Source organism: Anomaloglossus baeobatrachus, chromosome 7 (genome assembly GCF_048569485.1).
Source record: "Anomaloglossus baeobatrachus isolate aAnoBae1 chromosome 7, aAnoBae1.hap1, whole genome shotgun sequence".
NCBI lineage: Eukaryota > Metazoa > Chordata > Amphibia > Anura > Aromobatidae > Anomaloglossus > Anomaloglossus baeobatrachus.
In genome coordinates this window covers 22105955-22126092 of record NC_134359.1, presented here as the reverse complement: position 1 = coordinate 22126092, position 20138 = coordinate 22105955, and the positions used below count along the sequence as shown (strand labels likewise).

At 48.6% G+C, this 20138-nt stretch overlaps 2 protein-coding genes across 3 annotated transcripts in view; one reads left to right on the top strand and one right to left on the bottom strand.

Moving 5' to 3' along the window:
* The first annotated feature begins 1772 nt into the window (after positions 1–1772).
* The window catches only part of MAP3K19 (mitogen-activated protein kinase kinase kinase 19), a 23918-nt gene continuing 5552 nt past the window's right edge, over positions 1773–20138 (top strand). The window contains exons 1-4 of the mRNA XM_075317135.1: positions 1773–3374; positions 3463–3549; positions 13872–14012; positions 14423–15120. Coding sequence (XP_075173250.1) covers positions 1854–3374; positions 3463–3549; positions 13872–14012; positions 14423–15120 — 2447 coding nt within the window. The 5' untranslated portion in view covers positions 1773–1853. The remainder of the gene's footprint in view (positions 3375–3462; positions 3550–13871; positions 14013–14422; positions 15121–20138) is intronic.
* The window catches only part of CCNT2 (cyclin T2), a 109547-nt gene continuing 101410 nt past the window's right edge, over positions 12002–20138 (bottom strand). Inside the window, exons 10-11 of one of the 2 annotated variants that reach the window (XM_075317137.1) lie at positions 17554–17612; positions 12002–12487 (exon numbers count right to left, since the gene is read on the bottom strand). In XM_075317137.1, the coding sequence (XP_075173252.1) occupies positions 12359–12487; positions 17554–17612 (188 nt within the window). In that variant the 3' untranslated portion in view covers positions 12002–12358. The remainder of the gene's footprint in view (positions 12488–17553; positions 17613–20138) is intronic. The other variant, XM_075317136.1, reaches the window with a different exon arrangement.

The following is a 20138-nucleotide window of genomic DNA, read 5'->3' as shown; positions in this document are numbered from 1 at the left end:
CCTTTTTGGAATCACTCGGCTTAACCCTATCCAAATTAAATTTCTCCAGGGGAAGCAGAGAAAATATCTCCACATATTCCCCTTTCCAAATTTTTTCCCGCACCTCCTTCTTTAAATGGGCCCCCAGCGGGCCCTCAAAACAAACATAAACTTCGCTTTTAGCCCTATCATCTAAGCGCACCACCTCATCCTCCTTCTCCTTTTCCTTCTCCTTTTCCTTCTCCTTTTCCTTCTCCTTTCCCCCCCCCGTCTCACTCCCCCCTTCGCCCCCCCCTCTACTCGCACCCGCTCCGTCACCCCCCGTCGCCGCCGAGGCCCCTAAACCGGCTGCACCCACCCACGCCGCCACCGGCGCCTGGGCCCCCTCCCCCCCCCGCTCCCGAAGCCGCCGCCAGCCCCTGCAACAGCCCCAACAATTGACTCCACACTGCGAAACCAGCGGGCGCTGCCGTAGCCGCAGCCGCCCCCCCCCCCGAAGCCCCCCGCCAGCGCAGCCCCTGCCGCCTCCGCGGCCGTCTCACCCGACCGCCGCTCGGCGTCTCCCGAGACCGCCGCCTCGCTGTCCTCCGTCTGTCGTCCATCCGACTCCTCCGAACCGAAAGCCTCTTCCCCCTCCTCGCCGCTGGCCTCATCTTCCATCCGACATCCGGGGGGCGCCGCCGCAGCACCCCCCCCACCACGGCCGCCAGACAGGGCCGCCGCGTGGGCAGAGTCATCCCCGCTCCATCTCTTGCCCCGGGGTGACAACCCAGGAGACCGTCCTGTCCCCCGCGCCGGCACCCCGGGCCTCGACCTCTTGCGCCCGCCCCCCTGCCGACTGCAAGGGGCCTCTGGGCGCGGACGACCAGACGCCCGGCTCCGGATCTCAGCCGTCGTCGCCTCTGGCCCTCCTGGGCTATTGCAGGCCTCCATCCGCCGAGTCCTCCCGCTCCCACGGGAGACTGCCACATCCGGGGGCTGCACAGCGGTACCGAGTGACCCGGCGGTTGCCGCAGGGCTCCCGCCGTCACTCCTTCTCTCAGCCGCACCGGGGTCAGGCACCGCAGACCCCCCCCCGGCGCCGGACCTACCGCCACGTGCAGCCCCGCGGTCCCCCCGCCGACTGCAGGGGGATCTGCTGGCCTCTCTCCTGCGCCGAGCGCGCTCCCGGCCTGGAGCCGCTGCAGTCTCAGTAACTCCAGCCCGGAGGCCGGGACCGGAAGCAGGCCCCGTGCTGGCCACTCCCACCTCCCGACCGCCGCGGCTGGAACGAAGATTCCTCCCGCCGGCCTCTGCAGCAGCCAGACGCTGCTGCTGCGCTGCACTCTGCGGAGGGTCCCTGGAGGGGCTCTTACATCTCCTCCTCGCCCCCCCCGCGCCCGGGGAATACCTGCGGGGGGGCCGCGACTGGCGCCCGCCGCTGCTGGGGGGACGAGGGGCAAGCGCCGACGGGTTAACCCCGGCAGCCCTGATGTGGGTCTGCACTGCCAGGGGCCCGTGCGCTGCGACCGCTGCCTGAATCAGACGCTGGAGCTCCTGAAGATCTGCCATGGAGGTGCACGTGCAGATCGTTCGGCGTCCGGAAACAGAAGAGGAGGTAACTCCTTCCTCTCCCAGCTAACCCTTTCCCTGCTCCTCCTCTTCCTCCCCGGCTAAAACCATCCCCCAAAGCCATATTAGGCATATACCACTGTCCCTATTAACCCATCACTCCCTACCTCCCCCTTGGTCATGTCGCCCCTCCCCCCAAGTGGGTCCGTGGCTTTCTTACTAATGGCAATGCACAATCAAACTGCGAAGAGGAGGCCAGAGCTTCTTTACACATTGAGCATTTAAAATTACATGAAAGCTTCAGGAAAAAGCAACCCAGCGAGATGGAAGATCTGCCAAGCAGAAGGGAGGCCACAAAGCTGGAGATGCTTGACAAAAATGAGACGAGTGAAGAAAATTTGGGACCAACTACAACAACTACTGACGACGTCAATAAGAAAGCAGAGCCCAAAAACATTGACTTCTCAAGGACAACCAGGAGGAGTCACATCCCTTTTGTACACATAACATTCTCCGAGCAGGAGCCCGAGAGAGAGATGAACTGTTCCCCAAGCAAACCTCTTTTTACTAGACGAAAAACAAAGCCAGGTTCTACTCTGCATAATGTGAACCACAGTTTTAATATTCTTGCCCAAAAAGAGAACGAGAAGACTAAAAAACACAGAAATTCCCGAATCATGTCCGCTCCCGAAAACTCAAAGCAACAAAGACCTCTGTCCAACAGTAACCGAAGCCATGGAAAGAGTGTTCCTTTACCAACACTTGTATATTCGGCGGCTCCATCATCGTCCAAAGTGTCCAAAAGAGGTGCTTGTTCGGCACAGGGAAGCGCAAGCAGAAATATCCAACGATCTCAAACCCAACTGTCAGTTTACTCACAGAAGCAAATCAACTCATCCATTCTGCCAAGATCAAACTCTTCCCATGATTTCCAGGATATAAAATACAGCGATATGTTTGTGGAGATAACATCACAACAAGACACTGGCCCGGTCATGTATCAAATGTTCCCACCTACTTTCTATGTCAATACTTCCAACTCCTGTAGAGAATCCAACTCCGCTTCCTCCACTAGAAGTTGTTCCTCAAAAAGTTCTCGTGTAAGTTCCTCAAGAGACAGCAGCGCAAGATCCAAAAGAACTAAAGCGAAAGGCAAGAAAAATCCATCCGCTACAAGCCAACGCCGCCGAAATTCAGCTTCAAAGCTGGAAAAGGTTGAAAACAAAACAGAGAACGTTCTCATCATCTCTGGTGTTGACTGGGAGATTAAGACCAAAAAACAAGACGACGACCAGGTTGTACTGCCTTTGGATGAGATGTTGGATTCTCAGCATCCAAACTTTGAGTTGTCCACAATCAAGGAAGCCACTTTAGAAAACTCAATCACCATTCGTGAAACCATCAACAAAAACCTTAACATGTTGAGAGAGCTGGAAAGAAGGTCTCATGATACCGAATCCAATAACCATGAATACATAAATCAAGGTCTTCTACAAGAGGTCAGTGCTCAACAGGACAGCTGCCATGGCGAGGCTCCGAAATCTGAAAGGTCATCAACAGCTATCGAGATATCCAAAACCCAAAAAGGCGAAGCCTTGGAGGATTGGGTCTACGATGTCAGTTATCAAAAAGGAACATCAACCAAGACCAATGCAGATTTTACTTCTGAAAATGTAGGCAGTGATCATCTAACCGCCGACCTTATTTCTTGTCTGGAACACTTAATGTTGGATGAAGAATTCACTGGTTCATTTGTGGATGACAGAAAAGATGGTGACCATAGTAGAAACCTCCGTGAGAACCATGGTGTTGATGAGCACACTGATCCATCGGATATACCACAGGTAAGTGTCTTTATACAGATGGAGTGTGCAAGGATTAGCATGGAGACTTAAAATGTGGGTTTAGAATTTCCCATTTCTCCATGACTAGGAGCGGCAGGATACTCCGACGGGTCAGCACGGCCGCGGGAAACTTCTGGATGGGTTAAGCCCAAAAGATGAAGTTGGCTCAGTTGGGGTAAAAACTATTTTTTTTTTTCCACAACTATGTCTTATGCAAATAACTTGCAACTTTCACGTGCATTGGTCCTTGGAGCAATCGCTCATGCCTTTTACCATAACCAAACCAGGCTCATAAACCAACAATCGTTGATGTCTAATAAGAGAAATTGTGTAATACGTTATAATAAGTGCCGAAGACTGCCGTGTTTTCCGATTGGTCTTTACAAAACAGAACAAATTCACTGAAAAAAAACAAAAAAAAACAAAAAACTACATGAGGTCTAGTATGAATAAAACCACAAATGTTTATTAATTATTACAAAAAAACCTCAAGGTAAAAAAAAACCAAAACATGAACATGATGTGACATACGTAGGCGATACATGAAAATAAATAATACCAGGTAATAATGCAAAATTCATATAATTCCATGTGCTATTAATCCGAGACTATGTACAACATGCAAAAATAAATACAGGTACAAGGGAACCACTAAACAATATGGTCGATGGCTGCAATTAAATGAAGGGAATTTTGTTTACTTACCGTAAATTCCTTTTCTTCTAGCTCCTATTGGGAGACCCAGACAATTGGGTGTATAGCTTCTACCTCCGGAGGCCACACAAAGTATTACACTCAAAAGTGTAACCCCTCCCCTCTGCTACACACCCTCCCGTGCATCACGGGCTCCTCAGTTTTGGTGCAAAAGCAGGAAGGAGGAAACTTATAAATTGGTTTAAGGTAAATTCAATCCGAAGGATGTTCGGAGAACTGAAAACCATGAAACAATTGAACATGAACAACATGTGTACACAAAAGAACAACTAGCCCAAAGGGAACAGGGGCGGGTGCTGGGTCTCCCAATAGGAGCTAGAAGAAAAGGAATTTACGGTAAGTAAACAAAATTCCCTTCTTCTTTGTCGCTCCATTGGGAGACCCAGACAATTGGGACGTCCAAAAGCAGTCCCTGGGTGGGTAAAAGAATACCTCGATAACAAGAGCCGACACGACTCCCTCTTACAGGTGGGCCACCGCCGCCTGAAGGACTTGCCTACCTAGACTGGCATCTGCCGAAGCATAGGCATGCACTTGATAGTGGTTTGTGAAAGTGATCATACTAGACCACGTAGCTGCCTGACACACTTGTAGAGCCGTTGCCTGGTGCCGCAATGCCCAGGACGCCCCCACGGCTCTGGTAGAATGGGCTTTCAGCCCCGAAGGAATCGGAAGCCCCGAAGAACGGTATGCTTCAAGAATCGGTTCCTTGATCCACCGAGCCAAGGTTGACCTGGAAGCTTGCGAACCCTTACGCTGACCAGCCACAAGGACAAAAAGCGCATCTGAACGGCGCAGGGGCGCTGTGCGAGACACGTAGAAACGGAGTGCTCTCACTAGATCTAATGAGTGCAAATCCTTTTCAAAGCGGTGAATTGGATTAGGGCAAAATGAAGGTAAGGTGATATCCTGATTGAGATGAAAAGGCGATACCACCTTAGGGAGAAATTCCGGAACAGGACGGAGAACCACCTTATCCTGGTGAAAAACCAGGAAGGGGGCTTTGCATGACAGTGCTGCAAGCTCCAACACTCTACGGAGTGAAGTAACTGCTACTAGAAATGCCACTTTCTGCGAAAGACGCGATAAGGAGACATCCCGCAGCGGCTCAAAAGGCGGTTTCTGAAGAACCGTTAGCACCCTGTTAAGGTCCCAGGGTTCCAGCGGACGCTTGTAAGGTGGGACTATGTGGGAAACTCCCTGCAGGACCGTGCGGACCTGCGGAAGCTTGGCCAGGCGCTTTTGAAAGAATATTGAGAGTGCCGAGACTTGCCCTTTGAGAGAACTAAGTGACAACCCCTTATCCATTCCGGATTGAAGGAAGGAAAGAAAAGTGGGTAAGGCAAAAGGCCAAGGAGTAAAACCTTTATCAGAACACCAGGACAAGAAAATCCGCCAAGTCCTGTGATAGATCTTGGCGGACGTCGGTTTCCTGGCCTGTCTCATAGTGGCAATGACATCCTGAGACAACCCTGAAGACGCTAGGAGCCAGGACTCAATGGCCACACAGTCAGGTTGAGGGCCGCAGAATTCAGATGGAAAAACGGCCCTTGCGACAGCAAGTCTGGGCGGTCTGGCAGCGCCCACGGCTGACCCACCGTGAGATGCCACAGATCCGGGTACCATGACCGCCTCGGCCAGTCTGGAGCGACGAGAATGGCGCGACGGCAGTCGGACCTGATCTTGCGTAGTATTCTGGGCAGCATTGCCAGAGGAGGCAATACATAAGGCAGTTGAAACTGCGACCAATCCTGAACTAATGCGTCCGCCGCCAGAGCTCTGTGATCTTGAGATCGTGCCATGAAGGCCGGGACCTTGTTGTTGTGCCGTGACGCCATGAGATCGACGTCCGGCGTTCCCCAGCGGCGACAGATCTCTCGAAACACTTCTGGGTGCAGGGACCATTCCCCCGCATCCATGCCCTGACGACTGAGAAAATCTGCTTCCCAGTTTTCTACGCCCGGGATGTGAACTGCGGAGATGGTGGATGCTGTGGCTTCCACCCACTGCAGAATTCGCTGGACTTCCTGGAAGGCTTGACGACTCCGCGTGCCGCCTTGGTGGTTGATGTATGCGACGGCAGTAGCGTTGTCCGACTGGATACGGATCTGCCTGCCCTCCAGCAACTGCTGGAAAGCCAATAGGGCCAGATACACTGCCCTTATCTCCAGGACATTGATCTGAAGGGAAGACTATCGGAGTCCAGGTTCCCTGAGCCCTGTGATGGAGGAACACCGCTCCCCACCCTGACAGGCTCGCGTCCGTGGTGACCACAGCCCAGGTTGGGGGCAGGAAGGATTTTCCCTGTGATAGAGAAGTGGGAAGAAGCCACCACTGAAGAGACGTCTTTGTTGCAAGGGAAAGAGAGACGTTCCTGTCGAGAGAGTTCGACCTTCTGTCCCATTTGTGGAGAATGTCCCACTGGAGCGGGCGCAGATGGAATTGCGCGAAGGGCACTGCTTCCATCGCTGCCACCATCTTCCCCAGGAAGTGCATGAGGCGTCTCAAGGGGTGCGACTGAGTCTGAATCAGAGACTGCACCCCTGCCTGCAGTGACAGCTGTTTGTCTAGTGGTAGCTTGACTACCGCTGACTGTATGAAACTCCATCCCTAGATAGGTCAGAGATTGGGTCGGTGTCAACTTGGATTTTGGGAAGTTGATGAGCCACCCGAACTGCTGGAGGGTCTCCAGAGCGACGGTAAGGCTGTGTTGACACGCCGCCCGAGAAAGTGCCCTGACTAGGAGATCGTCTAAGTAGGGAATCACCGAGTGCCCCTGAGAATGCAGGACCGCCACAACGGATGCCATGACTTTGGTGAAAACCCGTGGGGCTGTCGCCAGGCCGAAGGGCAATGCCACGAACTGAAGGTGTTCGTCCCCGATGGCGAAACGCAAAAAGCGTTGATGTTCTGGTGCGATCGGCACATGGAGATAGGCATCCTTGATGTCGATCGATGCGAGGAAGTCTCCTTGTGACATCGAGGCGATGACCGAGTGGAGAGATTCCATCCGGAATCGTCTGGTGCTCACGTGTTTGTTGAGCAATTTGAGGTCCAGAACAGGACGGAATGATCCGTCTTTCTTTGGCACCACGAATAAGTTGGAGTAAAAACCGCGACCCTGTTCCTGAGTGGGAATGGGGGTCACGACTCCTTTTTTCAGAGCGTCCACTGCTTGAAAAAGTGCGTCTGCTCGCGCGGGGGGCGGGGAGGTTCTGAAGAAACGAGTCGGAGGACGAAAGCTGAACTCTATCCTGTAACCGTGAGACAGGATGTCTCTCACCCATCGGTCTTGAACATGTGGCCACCAGGCGTCGCGAAAGCGGGAGAGCCTGCCACCGACCGAGGATGCGGTTCGGGGATGCCGTGAGTCATGAGGAGGCCGCCTTGGAAGCAGTGCCTCCGGCGGTCTTTTGGGGGCGTGACTTAGACCGCCACGCATAGGAGTTCCTCTGGCCTTTGTCCTGTCTATTGGACGAAGAGGACTGTGGCTTGGCGGAGGGACGAAAGGACCGAAACCTCGATTGTATTTTTCGTTGCTGAGGTCTCTTAGGTTTGGACTGGGGTAAGGAGGAGTCCTTTCCCTTGGATTCCTTAATAATCTCATCCAATCGTTCGCCAAACAAACAATCTCTCGCCAGAAAACGGCAAACCGGTTAAGAACCTCTTGGAAGCCGAGTCTGCCTTCCATTCGCGCAGCCACATGGCCCTGCGGACTGCAACCGAATTAGCGGATGCCACCGCTGTACGGCTAGCAGAGTCTAGGACTGCGTTCATGGCGTAGGAAGAAAACGCCGACGCCTGAGAGGTTAAAGATGCAACCTGCGGGGCAGACGTACGTGTGACCGCATTAATCTCAGCCAGACAAGCTGAGATAGCTTGAAGTGCCCACACGGCTGCAAAAGCCGGGGCAAAAGACGCTCCCGTGGCCTCATAGATGGATTTCACCAGGAGTTCTGTCTGTCAGTGGCATCTTTTAGTGATGAGCCATCTGCAACCGAAACCACAGATCTAGCCGCCAATCTGGAGACTGGGGGATCCACCTTGGGACATTGAGCCCAACCCTTAACTACGTCAGCGGGGAAGGGGTAACGTGTGTCAGTAAGGCGCTTAGTAAAGCGCTTGTCCGGAACCGCTCTGGGCTTCTGGATGGCATCCCTGAAGTTAGAGTGATCAAAAAATGCACTCAGTGTACGTTTGGGAAACCTAAACTGGTGTTTCTCCTGCTGAGAGGCCGAGTCCTCTATAGGTGGAGGCGGGGGAGATAGATCCAACACCTGATTGATGGACGAGATAAGATCATTTACTAAGGCGTCCCCTTCAGGTGTATCAAGATTGAGAGCAACATCAGGGTCCGAGCCCTGAGCTGCAACCTCCGCCTCGTCCTCCAGAGAGTCCTCAAGCTGGGAACCCGAGCAGCGTGAGGAAGTCGGGGAAGATTCCAAGCGAGCCCGCTTAGCTGGTCTGGGACTGTGGTCCGTGGAGGAGTCCTCCACGTGAGACCTAGGGTCCACCCCGGCCGGGGTGTACCGAGAGGGACCTGGAGGTGCCGATCTATCAGGGTCAGGGGCCTGTGTAAGGACCGGTCTGGACTGCAGGGCTTCCAGCAACTTGGCAGACCATTTGTCCATAGACTGAGCCATGGATTGTGAGAGTGACTGAGAGCTTTTCAGCAAAAACTGCAAACTCTGTTGCTGCCACCTGGACAGTGGAAGCAGGGGGGTCTGCCTGAGCCGAGGGGCCCACTAGTGGCCGAGGCTCCGGCTGAGCAAGCGTAACAGGGGTCGAGCATTGCTCACAGTGAGGGTAGGTGGAACCCGCAGGTAACATGGCCCTACAAGAGGTACATGTCGCAAAAAAAAGGGTATACAGCCCTGCCGAACAGAAATAAGTATATATATATATATATATATATATATATATATATATATATATATATATATATATATATATATATATATATATATATATATATATATATATATATATATATATATACGTATCTATACCGGCACCCAAGGGGACCAACACCGAGTGACCGGTGCGGCTTACCGACCGCTAAACAGCGGGGTGTGTGTGCTCCAGATTCCCTGCCTTGGTCTCCCAGAGCTGCAGAGCTGTTCTCTGTGATTCTCCACCGGCAGAATGTCCTAAAGATGGCTGCCGGAGCTCTCAGGGGAGGAGTGAAGCCATGGGCGGCGTTAGGAAAAGTGCGGGAATCTGGGGTCCCCACAGTGATCAGTGAGGGGGGAGGGAGCATACAGGATGCCCCGGCCCTCACATCCGACGTCAGGTCGGCTGTCCCGCCCCTATCTCTGATAGACAGGCCCGGGGGCGGGAGTTTTGCCACTAGGCCGCGATGAAGCCGGGGACCAAATTTAATACCGCGGCCGACAAGCAGGCGCGGTCGGCGCGGTAGTCCCCGGTCTTCACAATTCAGCAGTCAGTTGCGGCGTCCGGAAACCAGGCGCTCCGTACACAGTCCCCATGGGGACACAGAGTACCTCGTGGATGCAGGGCCCTGTCCCTGAATGGATAAGCTCCTGTCCAGCAGATTCCCTCAGGGGCTGCGGAGGGAGCACGGTCCCAGAACCTGGATGACCGCTTCGGATCCCACTTCTACCAGAGCCCTCAGGGATGGAGAAGGAAACACGGCATGAGGCTCCGGCCGTCGTACCTGCAATGGGTACCTCAACCTTAACAGCACCGCCGACTTAGTGGGGTGAGAAGGGAGCATGCCGGGGGCCCCGTGGGGGCCCTCTTTTCTTCCAACCGATACAATCAGCAGCTGCTGCTGACTAAAATGGAGATGTGTGAGTGGATGTGTGCCTCCTTCCACACAAAGCATAAAACTGAGGAGCCCGTGATGCACGGGAGGGTGTATAGGCAGAGGGGAGGGGTTACACTTTTTAAAGTGTAATACTTTGTGTGGCCTCCGGAGGCAGAAGCTATACACCCAATTGTCTGGGTCTCCCAATGGAGCGACAAAGAAATAAAAATGTGTAACACTAAGTATATCCTAGACAAATCCACAACATACAAACAGAAAGATATATCAAAGTAAATAAATATATTCCATGTTAATTTATAAATAGCGTTTAAAACAAGGCTAGAATATAAATATGTCTGTATAGCAGCAGATGGGAGCAAAAATAGTCCCCAATGATAATAAGGTGCTAAGTGCTTAGTAGCAATCCAATTGGGGTAGACCACAGTACCAAAAATTGACAAACAAAAGCAGCAAGATGGATATAAATAGAAAAATAAATATATAAACTCACCCCATGAAGAAGGCATGCCGAAACGCGCATCAGGGTGGGTGATGCACGAGAATTTTATTTATTTTTACATGTTGTACATAGTCCCTGGTTAATAGTGCCTGGTATCTATGTACACTCACCCCATGAAAAAGGCAGTCTGAAATGCGCGTTGGGCTGGGTGATGCACGAGAATTTTATTTATTTTTGCATGTTGTACATCGTCCCTGATTAATAGTGCCTGGTATCTATGTACACTCACCCCATGAAAAAGGCAGTCTGAAATGCGCGTTGGGCTGGGTGATGCACGAGAATTTTATTTATTTTTGCATGTTGTACATTGTCCCTGATTAATAGTGCCTGGTATCTATGTACACTCACCCCATGAAAAAGGTATGCTGAAATGCACGTTGGGCTGGGTGATGCATGAGAATTGTATTTATTATTGCATGTTGTACATAGTCTCTGATTAATAGCTCCTGGTATCTATATACACTCACCCCATGAAGAAGGCACGCCGAAACGTGCATCGGGGTGGGTGATGCATGAAAATTGTATTTATTTTTGCATGATGTACATTGTCTCTGGTAAATAGCACCTGGTATTATATGGATTTTGCATTATTGCCTGGTATTATTTATTTTCGTGTATCACCTACAAATGTCACATCGTGTTCACGTTATTGACTCCTGGACTTTTTTTTCTTTGTATTAACCAATAAACATTGGTGGTTTTATTCATACTAGACCTCATGTCTGTATTTCTTTTTTTCGGAAAATTTGTTCTATTACCATATTGCAGACTAACATAGCACCCATAAAAATGTACCGCCATATGCCTATATTTTTTTTTCTCCCATCAAATTTTGTAAAAAAAAAAAAACTGTTAGTGGCAAATTTTATTAAATGCTGTACTTTAAAGCATTACTTTTTACAGGACGACATAAAATTATGCGGTAGGTAGTCACCATATTGCGGCATATCACATGCCTATGGGTCCAGGGAGTACATGGACACCCCACTTAGGCTTGTTGCAAGAGTCAGACTGAACCAATAGAATATTATTATTATTATTATTTATTATTATAGCGCCATTTATAATATATATAATATATAATATAACAGAACCCTAGTTTAGAAGTTGCACAATGGGGGACTATGGATGTGGAAATGTGCTTGGCCATATTGGTCACTTGAGACCATGCGGAGACCTTTGACTCACAATCACCAACGTATGTTTTGGGTCCAGAGGAGGCAGATGTGTTTACACAGTCTCTGCAAGTCTAAGTCTATGGATGGTATTTGGCACGGTACGAGCCATCCAATTTGGGTCCATAGACCACACTGTGATGCTGCACGTTGCGATTTTTTTTTTTTGTGCCATTACCCAACGTTGCGGACTGAGATAGCGCCCGGACTTGTCATCTGAAGACGCCCAATAGTGATATGATTCAAAACAAAATGAGGGAAAAGTGAATAGGTCTGCAAATTGTCAGCTTTTATTATAAACAAGATCCAGTTGTCACCAAGCGAAATTCAAGGATGTGGATGAATTAAAGGGTTAATAGAAATCAAATAAAAAAAAAATAAATAAAAAAAAAAAAAAAAGGATATTTCAAGGAACGCACTCGCAGACCAATACAATCGAGATGACCGCACCCTGGATCTTATTATTTTATTATTAATTATTATTATTTTCTCAGCCATACTTTACATATTAGATCAAGTATCCCGGCCGCTGTGCCAGTGTGGATATACGTGTACCTTACGCTATCAGTTCCGAAAAAACAAACTGATAAACTCCATACACTTTCAATCTTGCATTTTTTTTTTTTTTTTTTCTCATTAGTCCGACCTTCAATGTAACTTAACTGTAAAGTTTGTTTTTTTTTCTCCAAGGACTGTCAAAAGCATATAAAAAAATAAATAGTCGCACAAATGTCTTTCTTTGGACTTAATGAATGGATAAAAAAAAAAAAAAAAATTGCCAAAAATTAAAAATCCGAAACTTTGATCAGTGTAGTCCGTGCTGGTGGGAGTAGTTATTGCTTTCCATTCTGAGGTAGTGCTCCAGGTTTGGTTCGTGTCCCCCCATTGGGATGGAGAGAGGGTCGCTACCGTCAAAGCCTTCAGTGCAAATCAGCTAAAAGAGAGGAAAATAAAACAAAAGATGTAATATTTATATAAAATTAATGAAAAATAAAATGCACCATTACACACATTGTAGCGGGGTCCCTCTGACTAGCGGTGGCGTGCCCTGCTGCAATTGGCGGTTCGCCACTCCTGCCACTGCGAGTGGGCCCAGGGCCCCGGCATTTGCCCAGGTGTGCCGGGTGCTGACGCCGGCCCTCATTGTAGGGGGTTTGTCGGACGCAGATTTTATATTAAGACTAAAAAGTTAGACCCTGCCATACTGCCACACTACCGGCCTCCTGGCATCCACTTCTAGCGGGGACCTCTCGTGACCAGTGCAGCCAATCAGGGAACACTGATTGGCTGTAGCTGTGCTCTAACTTGTACAGAAGGCTGCAGAAGTTATTTGCCATGGAAGAGGAAGCGAGGAGTTAATTGGAAGACCCCCGCAGCAGTATGGCAGGGTCCGGTGGGTGAATGTGTGGAGTGTGGCTGTCCGACTGGAGATGTGCGTTTCCTTATTGACCAAACTTGTAGAAATAATACTAAGGCTATGTGCCCACGGAACTATGTACCCACGGATATATCCGCAGGTTTCCCGCAGCAGCTCCCCGGAATCCGCAGCTATCCATAGCTGCGGGATTCTAGCAAAATATCTGCGGTAAACCTGTGGACATTCATGCGACTTACTTGCAGAAGTACCGCCCTATATTATCTCCATAGTGAAGAGGCGGGACATCCGCAGATATTTCCACAGGAATCATTGACATGCAGTTATGTGCGGCTGTGGGACATCCGCAGCATATTCCGCAGCAGCACATTGCGCAGCATGGACACAGCACTCCCCATGTCCCATAGGATAACATGGGGAGTGTCTGTACTTGCTAAAACCTGCGGATTTATCTAGAAAATCCAGATAAATCTGCAGGTTTTCCGCAGTAAAATCCGCGGGTACAGAGTCCCGTGCGCACACAGCCTTAGGTTGTGTGCACACACTGCATTTTTATGGGGTTTTTTTGGGTGGAGATTTGTCACAAATCAATGCTAGCAAAGTCAATGAAAATTCTGGAGTGCTGTGCACACGTTGCTTATTTTTTACTTGCAGATTTTGGTGCAGAAAATGATCTGCAGCGTCAATTCTTGGTGTGTTTTTGCCTGCAGTTTTTAGCACTTCCACCCATTGACCTCAGTAACAAAAATGCAAAAACTCACCAAAAACCCATGCGTTTTTAATGTGTTTTTTTGCCAGAAGGTGCAGAAAATTTCTGCACCAAATTCTGAACGTGCGCACAGTTTGGTGCATACATCAAACGGTGAGACGCATTGAAAGGTTACATTTTTTATCCTCCCCTTCCATGCGGGACATGATTGACAGGGCACTATTCTGTTTTTAGGTCATTAAAAATCCAAGTCTGACGGAGAAAAAATCACAGAACGACAACTCCCACCCGACTGCCAATAGCTCAGGACCCCACAACGAGAAGTCAATCCACTGGATCAAAGGAGAAGTGCTGGGGAGAGGAGCGTACGGCACGGTAATGTCTGACATGCGCTGACGGAGAGGGGGACACTGCACAGTTAGGGGAGGGGGGGCACTGCACAGTTAGAAGGGGGTGGGGGGTGACACAGGGACAATGCTCATATTCCCATTAGGATCTCATAGCACAGAACTTGCAAAAGGGTCATCATGTCCATTGACATCAGTATGGCGGCATTATCATTTCCCAGGTATGTCACAGTATAGGAATGGACGCCGTAGGTTGACTATGGCGCCCATTTACATCATCACCGTAAACCTCATTGGTAATGGATCCCTCTTAAGTGTCAGGCCATATACTAGCCGCTTTTGTCTGCTACCCTGGTAGTTGCGCCCAGAACGTATCAGCATGTAGAGGCCCAAATACCAGGTAGGGGGTGTAACCAGTGTCTTATGTTCTGGCTCTAGGTCTACCGTGGTCTTACAGGTCAAGGAGAACTCATTGCGGCAAAGCAGGTGACATTACACGGCTCAGACCCTGCGGAGGCCGAAAAGGAGTATAAAAAGTTGCAGGGGGAGGTGGACTTGTTAAAAACACTAAAGCACGTCAATATAGTCGGATACTTGGGGACATCCTTTGAAGACACGATGGTGACCATCTTTATGGAATATGTCCCCGGTGGCTCGATTTCCAGCATTTTACGCCATTTCGGTCCTCTGCAAGAAGTGGTGATCAGCAGATACACGAGCCACATCTTCCAGGGCATCGCCTACCTGCACAAGAACAGAGTCGTGCACCGGGACATCAAAGGGAACAACGTCATGCTGATGCCAAACGGGGTGATAAAACTCATCGACTTTGGTTGTGCAAAACGGCTCAACGGCCTGAGCATAAATGGGACCCACAGGGAGCTGCTGCAGTCCATGCACGGTACGCCATACTGGATGGCACCAGAAGTAATTAGTGAGTCGGGACATGGGGAGAAGTCAGACATTTGGAGTATTGGATGTACAGTGTTTGAAATGGCGACTGGAAAACCACCGTTGGCTCACATGGAGAGGATGGCGGCCATGTTCTACATCGCTGTAGAGAAGGGACTTATGCCAACCCTCCCAGATCACTTCTCTAGGAGGGCAAGAGAGTTTGTCAATCTGTGCTTAACCAGGTACGTAAACCGATGGCTGATGGAGGGGCTTTGGAAAGAGCCGGCCCAGCACTGGTTAATCTCACCGCCTTCACCCGGCATTGTGCACTCATCCTACGCTGTTAAGATTGGTGCAAAATGTCTGAAGACCACGAGTGGCCGATAGACGCCACGTCAACAATGCCTCCCCCTACTGATGTGGAAGTGAGTGCTCAGGAATAAACCCTTTAAAAAGTTTTAAAGGGGATTGTCCAGCGATAGAAAAAGAAAACAAGTAGTTTGGACGTAGAACGGCAATTAATTGAACTTCCTGATGTGAAACCATCAGGCCCCAAGGCCGGCACCAAAACACCTCGGTTACTTACCGGTAGCCGGTTTTTCCAGAACCCATGACAGCACCCATATAATCACGTGGTGCTGTCATGGGTGAGGGGAAAACACCTCGGTTACTTACCGTAGCCGGTTTTTCCAGAACCCATGACAGCACCACGTGATTATATGGGTGCTGTCATGGGTGAGGGGAAAATATGGACTTTATTGCAGAGAGTTCCCCAGTGTTGGTGAGAGGCATGACCATCTAATTCAGTGCAATAGCAAAACCAGCCCCCTTCACACACATCACTGGTCATTAGTGAGGAGCGTGAACAGTTTAGCGCTCGGTACTTGTTTACGGAGTAGAATGGAAGTCAATAGGGAACTTGAGCATTTTTCCAAAAACTTGTTTAGGCCCCCTTCACACGTCACTGATTCCGGTACATATGACGTCCATTTTCATACGTACTGAACACATGCAGATCCATTAAAATCAATGAGTCTGCGCAGACATCTGTGTATTTTTTGCGGACATGTGTCCATGTGCCACACACGCGTGCACCTGTGTTCTGCACGGAGACAAGTCCCTTTTTTTCCGGCAGCACTGATGTCACGTGGACTGTACAGTGATGTGATCCATGTGACACGTACTGGAGAAAACACGGGTCTTTGAAATAAAATGATTTTCAATACTCCCCTGTCTCTAGTGCTGCTTCGGCGCTACTGTCACTTGCTTCTGGGCTCGCTCATTATGCTCATGCATATTCGCTGCACAGTGGACCCGGAAGCAGCAGCGCGGGAGACATCAGCACCAGGGACAGCATCACCAGGGATAGGCGAGTAAAAAGTTCCTGATCGCCGTGTGCCATCACGGATAGCACACAGAGAACACGTGAGCCAAAATCACAGCACATGGAGGGTCATACGCACCTTCAACACAGACCGTGAAAAACATGAGTTTTTATCATGGACGTGTAAAGGAGGCCTTACAGAGTATAATGGAAATCAATGGGGAATGCGAGCATTTTATCGGAAAATCTTCCGGGAAAAATGCTCAAGTTCCCCTTTGACTTCAATTATACTTGGTAAACAAGTACAGAGCACCCAAGCACCGAGCAGGTCACACTCCTCACGACTGGTCATGTGTCTACAGAGTAAAAAAGAGAGGACGCTCTATTCTGCGTCAAAGGGGAACTCACTGGATCCACCGGAGCTGAAATCAGGACATCAATGTCACTTTAAAAAAAAACAAACAAAAAAACTACAGTATATTAGTAACTTCATTTAATTTCAGCATGAAACCTCTAATCATCCAATTTAGATTTTGTCTTATGATTAAAGTAATCTGTCACCTAGAATATATGAGTTCTGACCTATCAGCAGACACGTGTGCCCTAATTACACCTCCCTACCCATCCTTGTGTTGTAAAAATTGTAGAATATGAAAGTAATAAAAAACGTTTTATTACCTTCATATTTCCTATGTAAATTAGAGAGCCTCTGGCCACACGGGCGGAGCCTTGCCCTATGGACGTCTGCATACTTTGTGGTATCACGCCCCTGTGGGCGTGATACCATGGAGTCACATGAGCGACGTCCCCGTCGCTCATTCTATCCTGCGCACATTGCGGCAGGCTTCTCTTCCGGGTGTTCACTCACCGGCTTCAGACGCGCACTGCGCATGCACAGTGCGCGTCTGAAACTGACAAGGAGAACCCGGAAGAGAAGCCTGCCGCAATGTGCGCAGGATAGAATGAGCGACGGGGACGTCGCTCATGTGACTCCATGGTATCACACCCACAGGGGTGTGATACCACGGAAAGTATGCAGACGTCCATAGGGCAAGGCGCCGACCGTGTGGCCAGCGGCTCTCTAATTTACATAGGAAATATGAAGGTAATAAAACATTTATTACTTTCATATTACACAATTTTACAACACAAGGATGGGTAGGGAGGTGTAATTAGGGCACATGCGTCTGCTTATAGGTCAGAACGCATATTCTAGGTGACAGGTTCCCTTTAAGGGTAATCCGAACCAATTTAGATAAAGGAAGAAAAAAAAAAAATACAATGTGCGTGTTCACATGAAGCTTTAACTTCTGCGCAAAGTTTACTCACCCTATAGAGGGGCTATACTTACCGGGAGTAACGGAGGAGGAAGCATCATGGAAGCCAGAGGGTCAAACACTTCAAGATAACCTGGGTAGAAAGAAAAAAAAAAAAAAAAAATCACAAATTAATAAAGCTGCTAATCAGTGGTGACGTCAATCTAACCAAAAAGTGATTTCAGCAAAGATCAGAGGGGAAACTTTACACTGAAAGATATTAGTGCTGGGCTGCCAACCATCCAGAAATGCCCATGGCAGGCAAAAAAAAAAAAAAGGGAACTTTTTTGTCCCTTACCCTTAGCCTACAGGATTAGACTGTCACTTTTTATACATATTTTATTTTTTAACTGTGTAGGGTGCACACTAATGGAAGGCCGCAGCTTTGGATGGAAACGCGACGGAACTGCATACACTGATTATAAGGGAGAGACCTGTAAACCAGACCTTCTGCAGTGCCGGCACATCGGGTCCCTGGCCCCAGTGAGGCTCACAGACTTATGCTATGCAGAGGCGGTTTCTGCACCAAACCATGCAATACCTTATAGCCGGATTTATAGGTCAGCTTCAGTCCTCCTTATGGAAATAATGGTCATTGGTGTACGTAGACAGGGAAAATAAGATCCAAACCAATGTCCAGGAAGCAGAAATCTACGGCAGACACCATCCAATTTTTCAAAGTGCTTTATTCCATCATTATGTGCAGTTAAAAGTAGCGGGGAGAGAGCCGGGTGCAGGCCCTCTAATGGACGACGGCCGTTTCGCACGTCCTTGTGCTTCTACGGGACCTGTAGAAGCACAAGGACGTGCGAAACGGCCGTCGTCCATTAGTGGGCCTGCACTAGGCTCTCTCCCCGCTACTGTTAACTGCACAGGATGATGGAATAAAGCACTTTGGAAAATTGGATGGTGTCTGCCGTAGATTTCTGCTTCCTGGACATCACAGACGTATGTCCACATTTCAGGGGGTCATTGACGTATCAGAGCCAATGTGATCAAAGGGAAAATATTCATTTTCTCAATCAGAAGTCCAAAAAAGGGAAGACGTCCAGGGCCTCACTGTTGATCATTAAAAGTTTTTTTTTTGTTTTTTTTTTTTATTATGAGACAAAAATAACGTAAAAGAAGATCTGAGCGCATCGCACCAATCACTACCAACATTAAAACTAGAGACAGGAGAACCTATTAGGTCCCTCGGCCAGGTCGGTAATCTATGATCCCTGGGTAGGGGGAGGCCTATGAATCCCTTTACCTCCAGGCTCAGAGTCAAAAGATTACTGACCAGGTCGACGGAATGGAGAATTGAGAATTGTTCCATCTCTATTAAAAACATAATTCCCTCCGCCCCTCAAATCAAATAAGTGAACATAAGAAACTTTGTATTTCAGAAATCAGCGTCTTTCCCCACTTATCAGCCACCTCATTTCTGCCCTCTAAAACCTCATCAGATCTGTCCTCACTGAGGGATCAGGTTACAGCAGCTTCCGATTGAGTTCTATGTAAAGAACAGAGGGAAGGAGCTGGAGGGAGATAGAAGCAAAGGCACACACTGAGGAGGACCTGCAGCTGGTTTCTGTGACTTCAGCCCAGAAAACCGGTGAAAAATGCAGGATATAAGTCATAATAATGTCCAGAATAGAGGATATTCCTCATACATGACAGCGGATTCTGACCATGTGCTAAGTAGAGAGAAGAGAGCAGGAATCTCTCATTATCTGTGTGTGCTGTGGATGGGAGACATCATAGCAGCTCAGTTCCACCTACTAGCTCAGAGACAACTGAAACTGGTGCAGAATACATGATAAAAGTCATATTATGGCCATATACATCCCAAATATTAAAGAAGTTACACACATTCGCTCAGAGACAACTTAAACTGGTTAAAAAAAAACCAGGATAAAAGTCATATTAGTGTCAGATACATCCCAAAAGGGTAGAACTATTAAAAGGAGTTACACACACTAGCTCAGAGACAACTGAAAATGGCACAAAACACAGGATAAAATTCATATTATGGCCATATAGCTCCCAAGAGGATTGAAATATTAAAAGTTTCACCCACTAGCTCAGAGACAACTGAAACTGGTGCAGAATACATGATAAAAGTCATATTATGGCCATATACATCCCAAATATTAAAGAAGTTACACACATTCGCTCAGAGACAACTTAAACTGGTTAAAAAAACCCAGGATAAAAGTCATATTAGTGCTAGATACATCCCAAAAGGGTAGAACTATTAAAAGGAGTTACACACACTAGCTCAGAGACAACTGAAAATGGCACAAAACACAGGATAAAATTCATATTATGGCCATATAGCTCCCAAGAGGATTGAAATATTAAAAGTTTCACCCACTAGCTCAGAGACAACTGAAACTGGTGCAGAATACATGATAAAAGTCATATTATGGCCATATACATCCCAAATATTAAAGAAGTTACACACATTCGCTCAGAGACAACTTAAACTGGTTAAAAAAACCCAGGATAAAAGTCATATTAGTGCTAGATACATCCCAAAAGGGTAGAACTATTAAAAGGAGTTACACACACTAGCTCAGAGAACTGAAACTGGCACAAAACACAGGATAGAGAGTCATATTATGGCCAAATACAT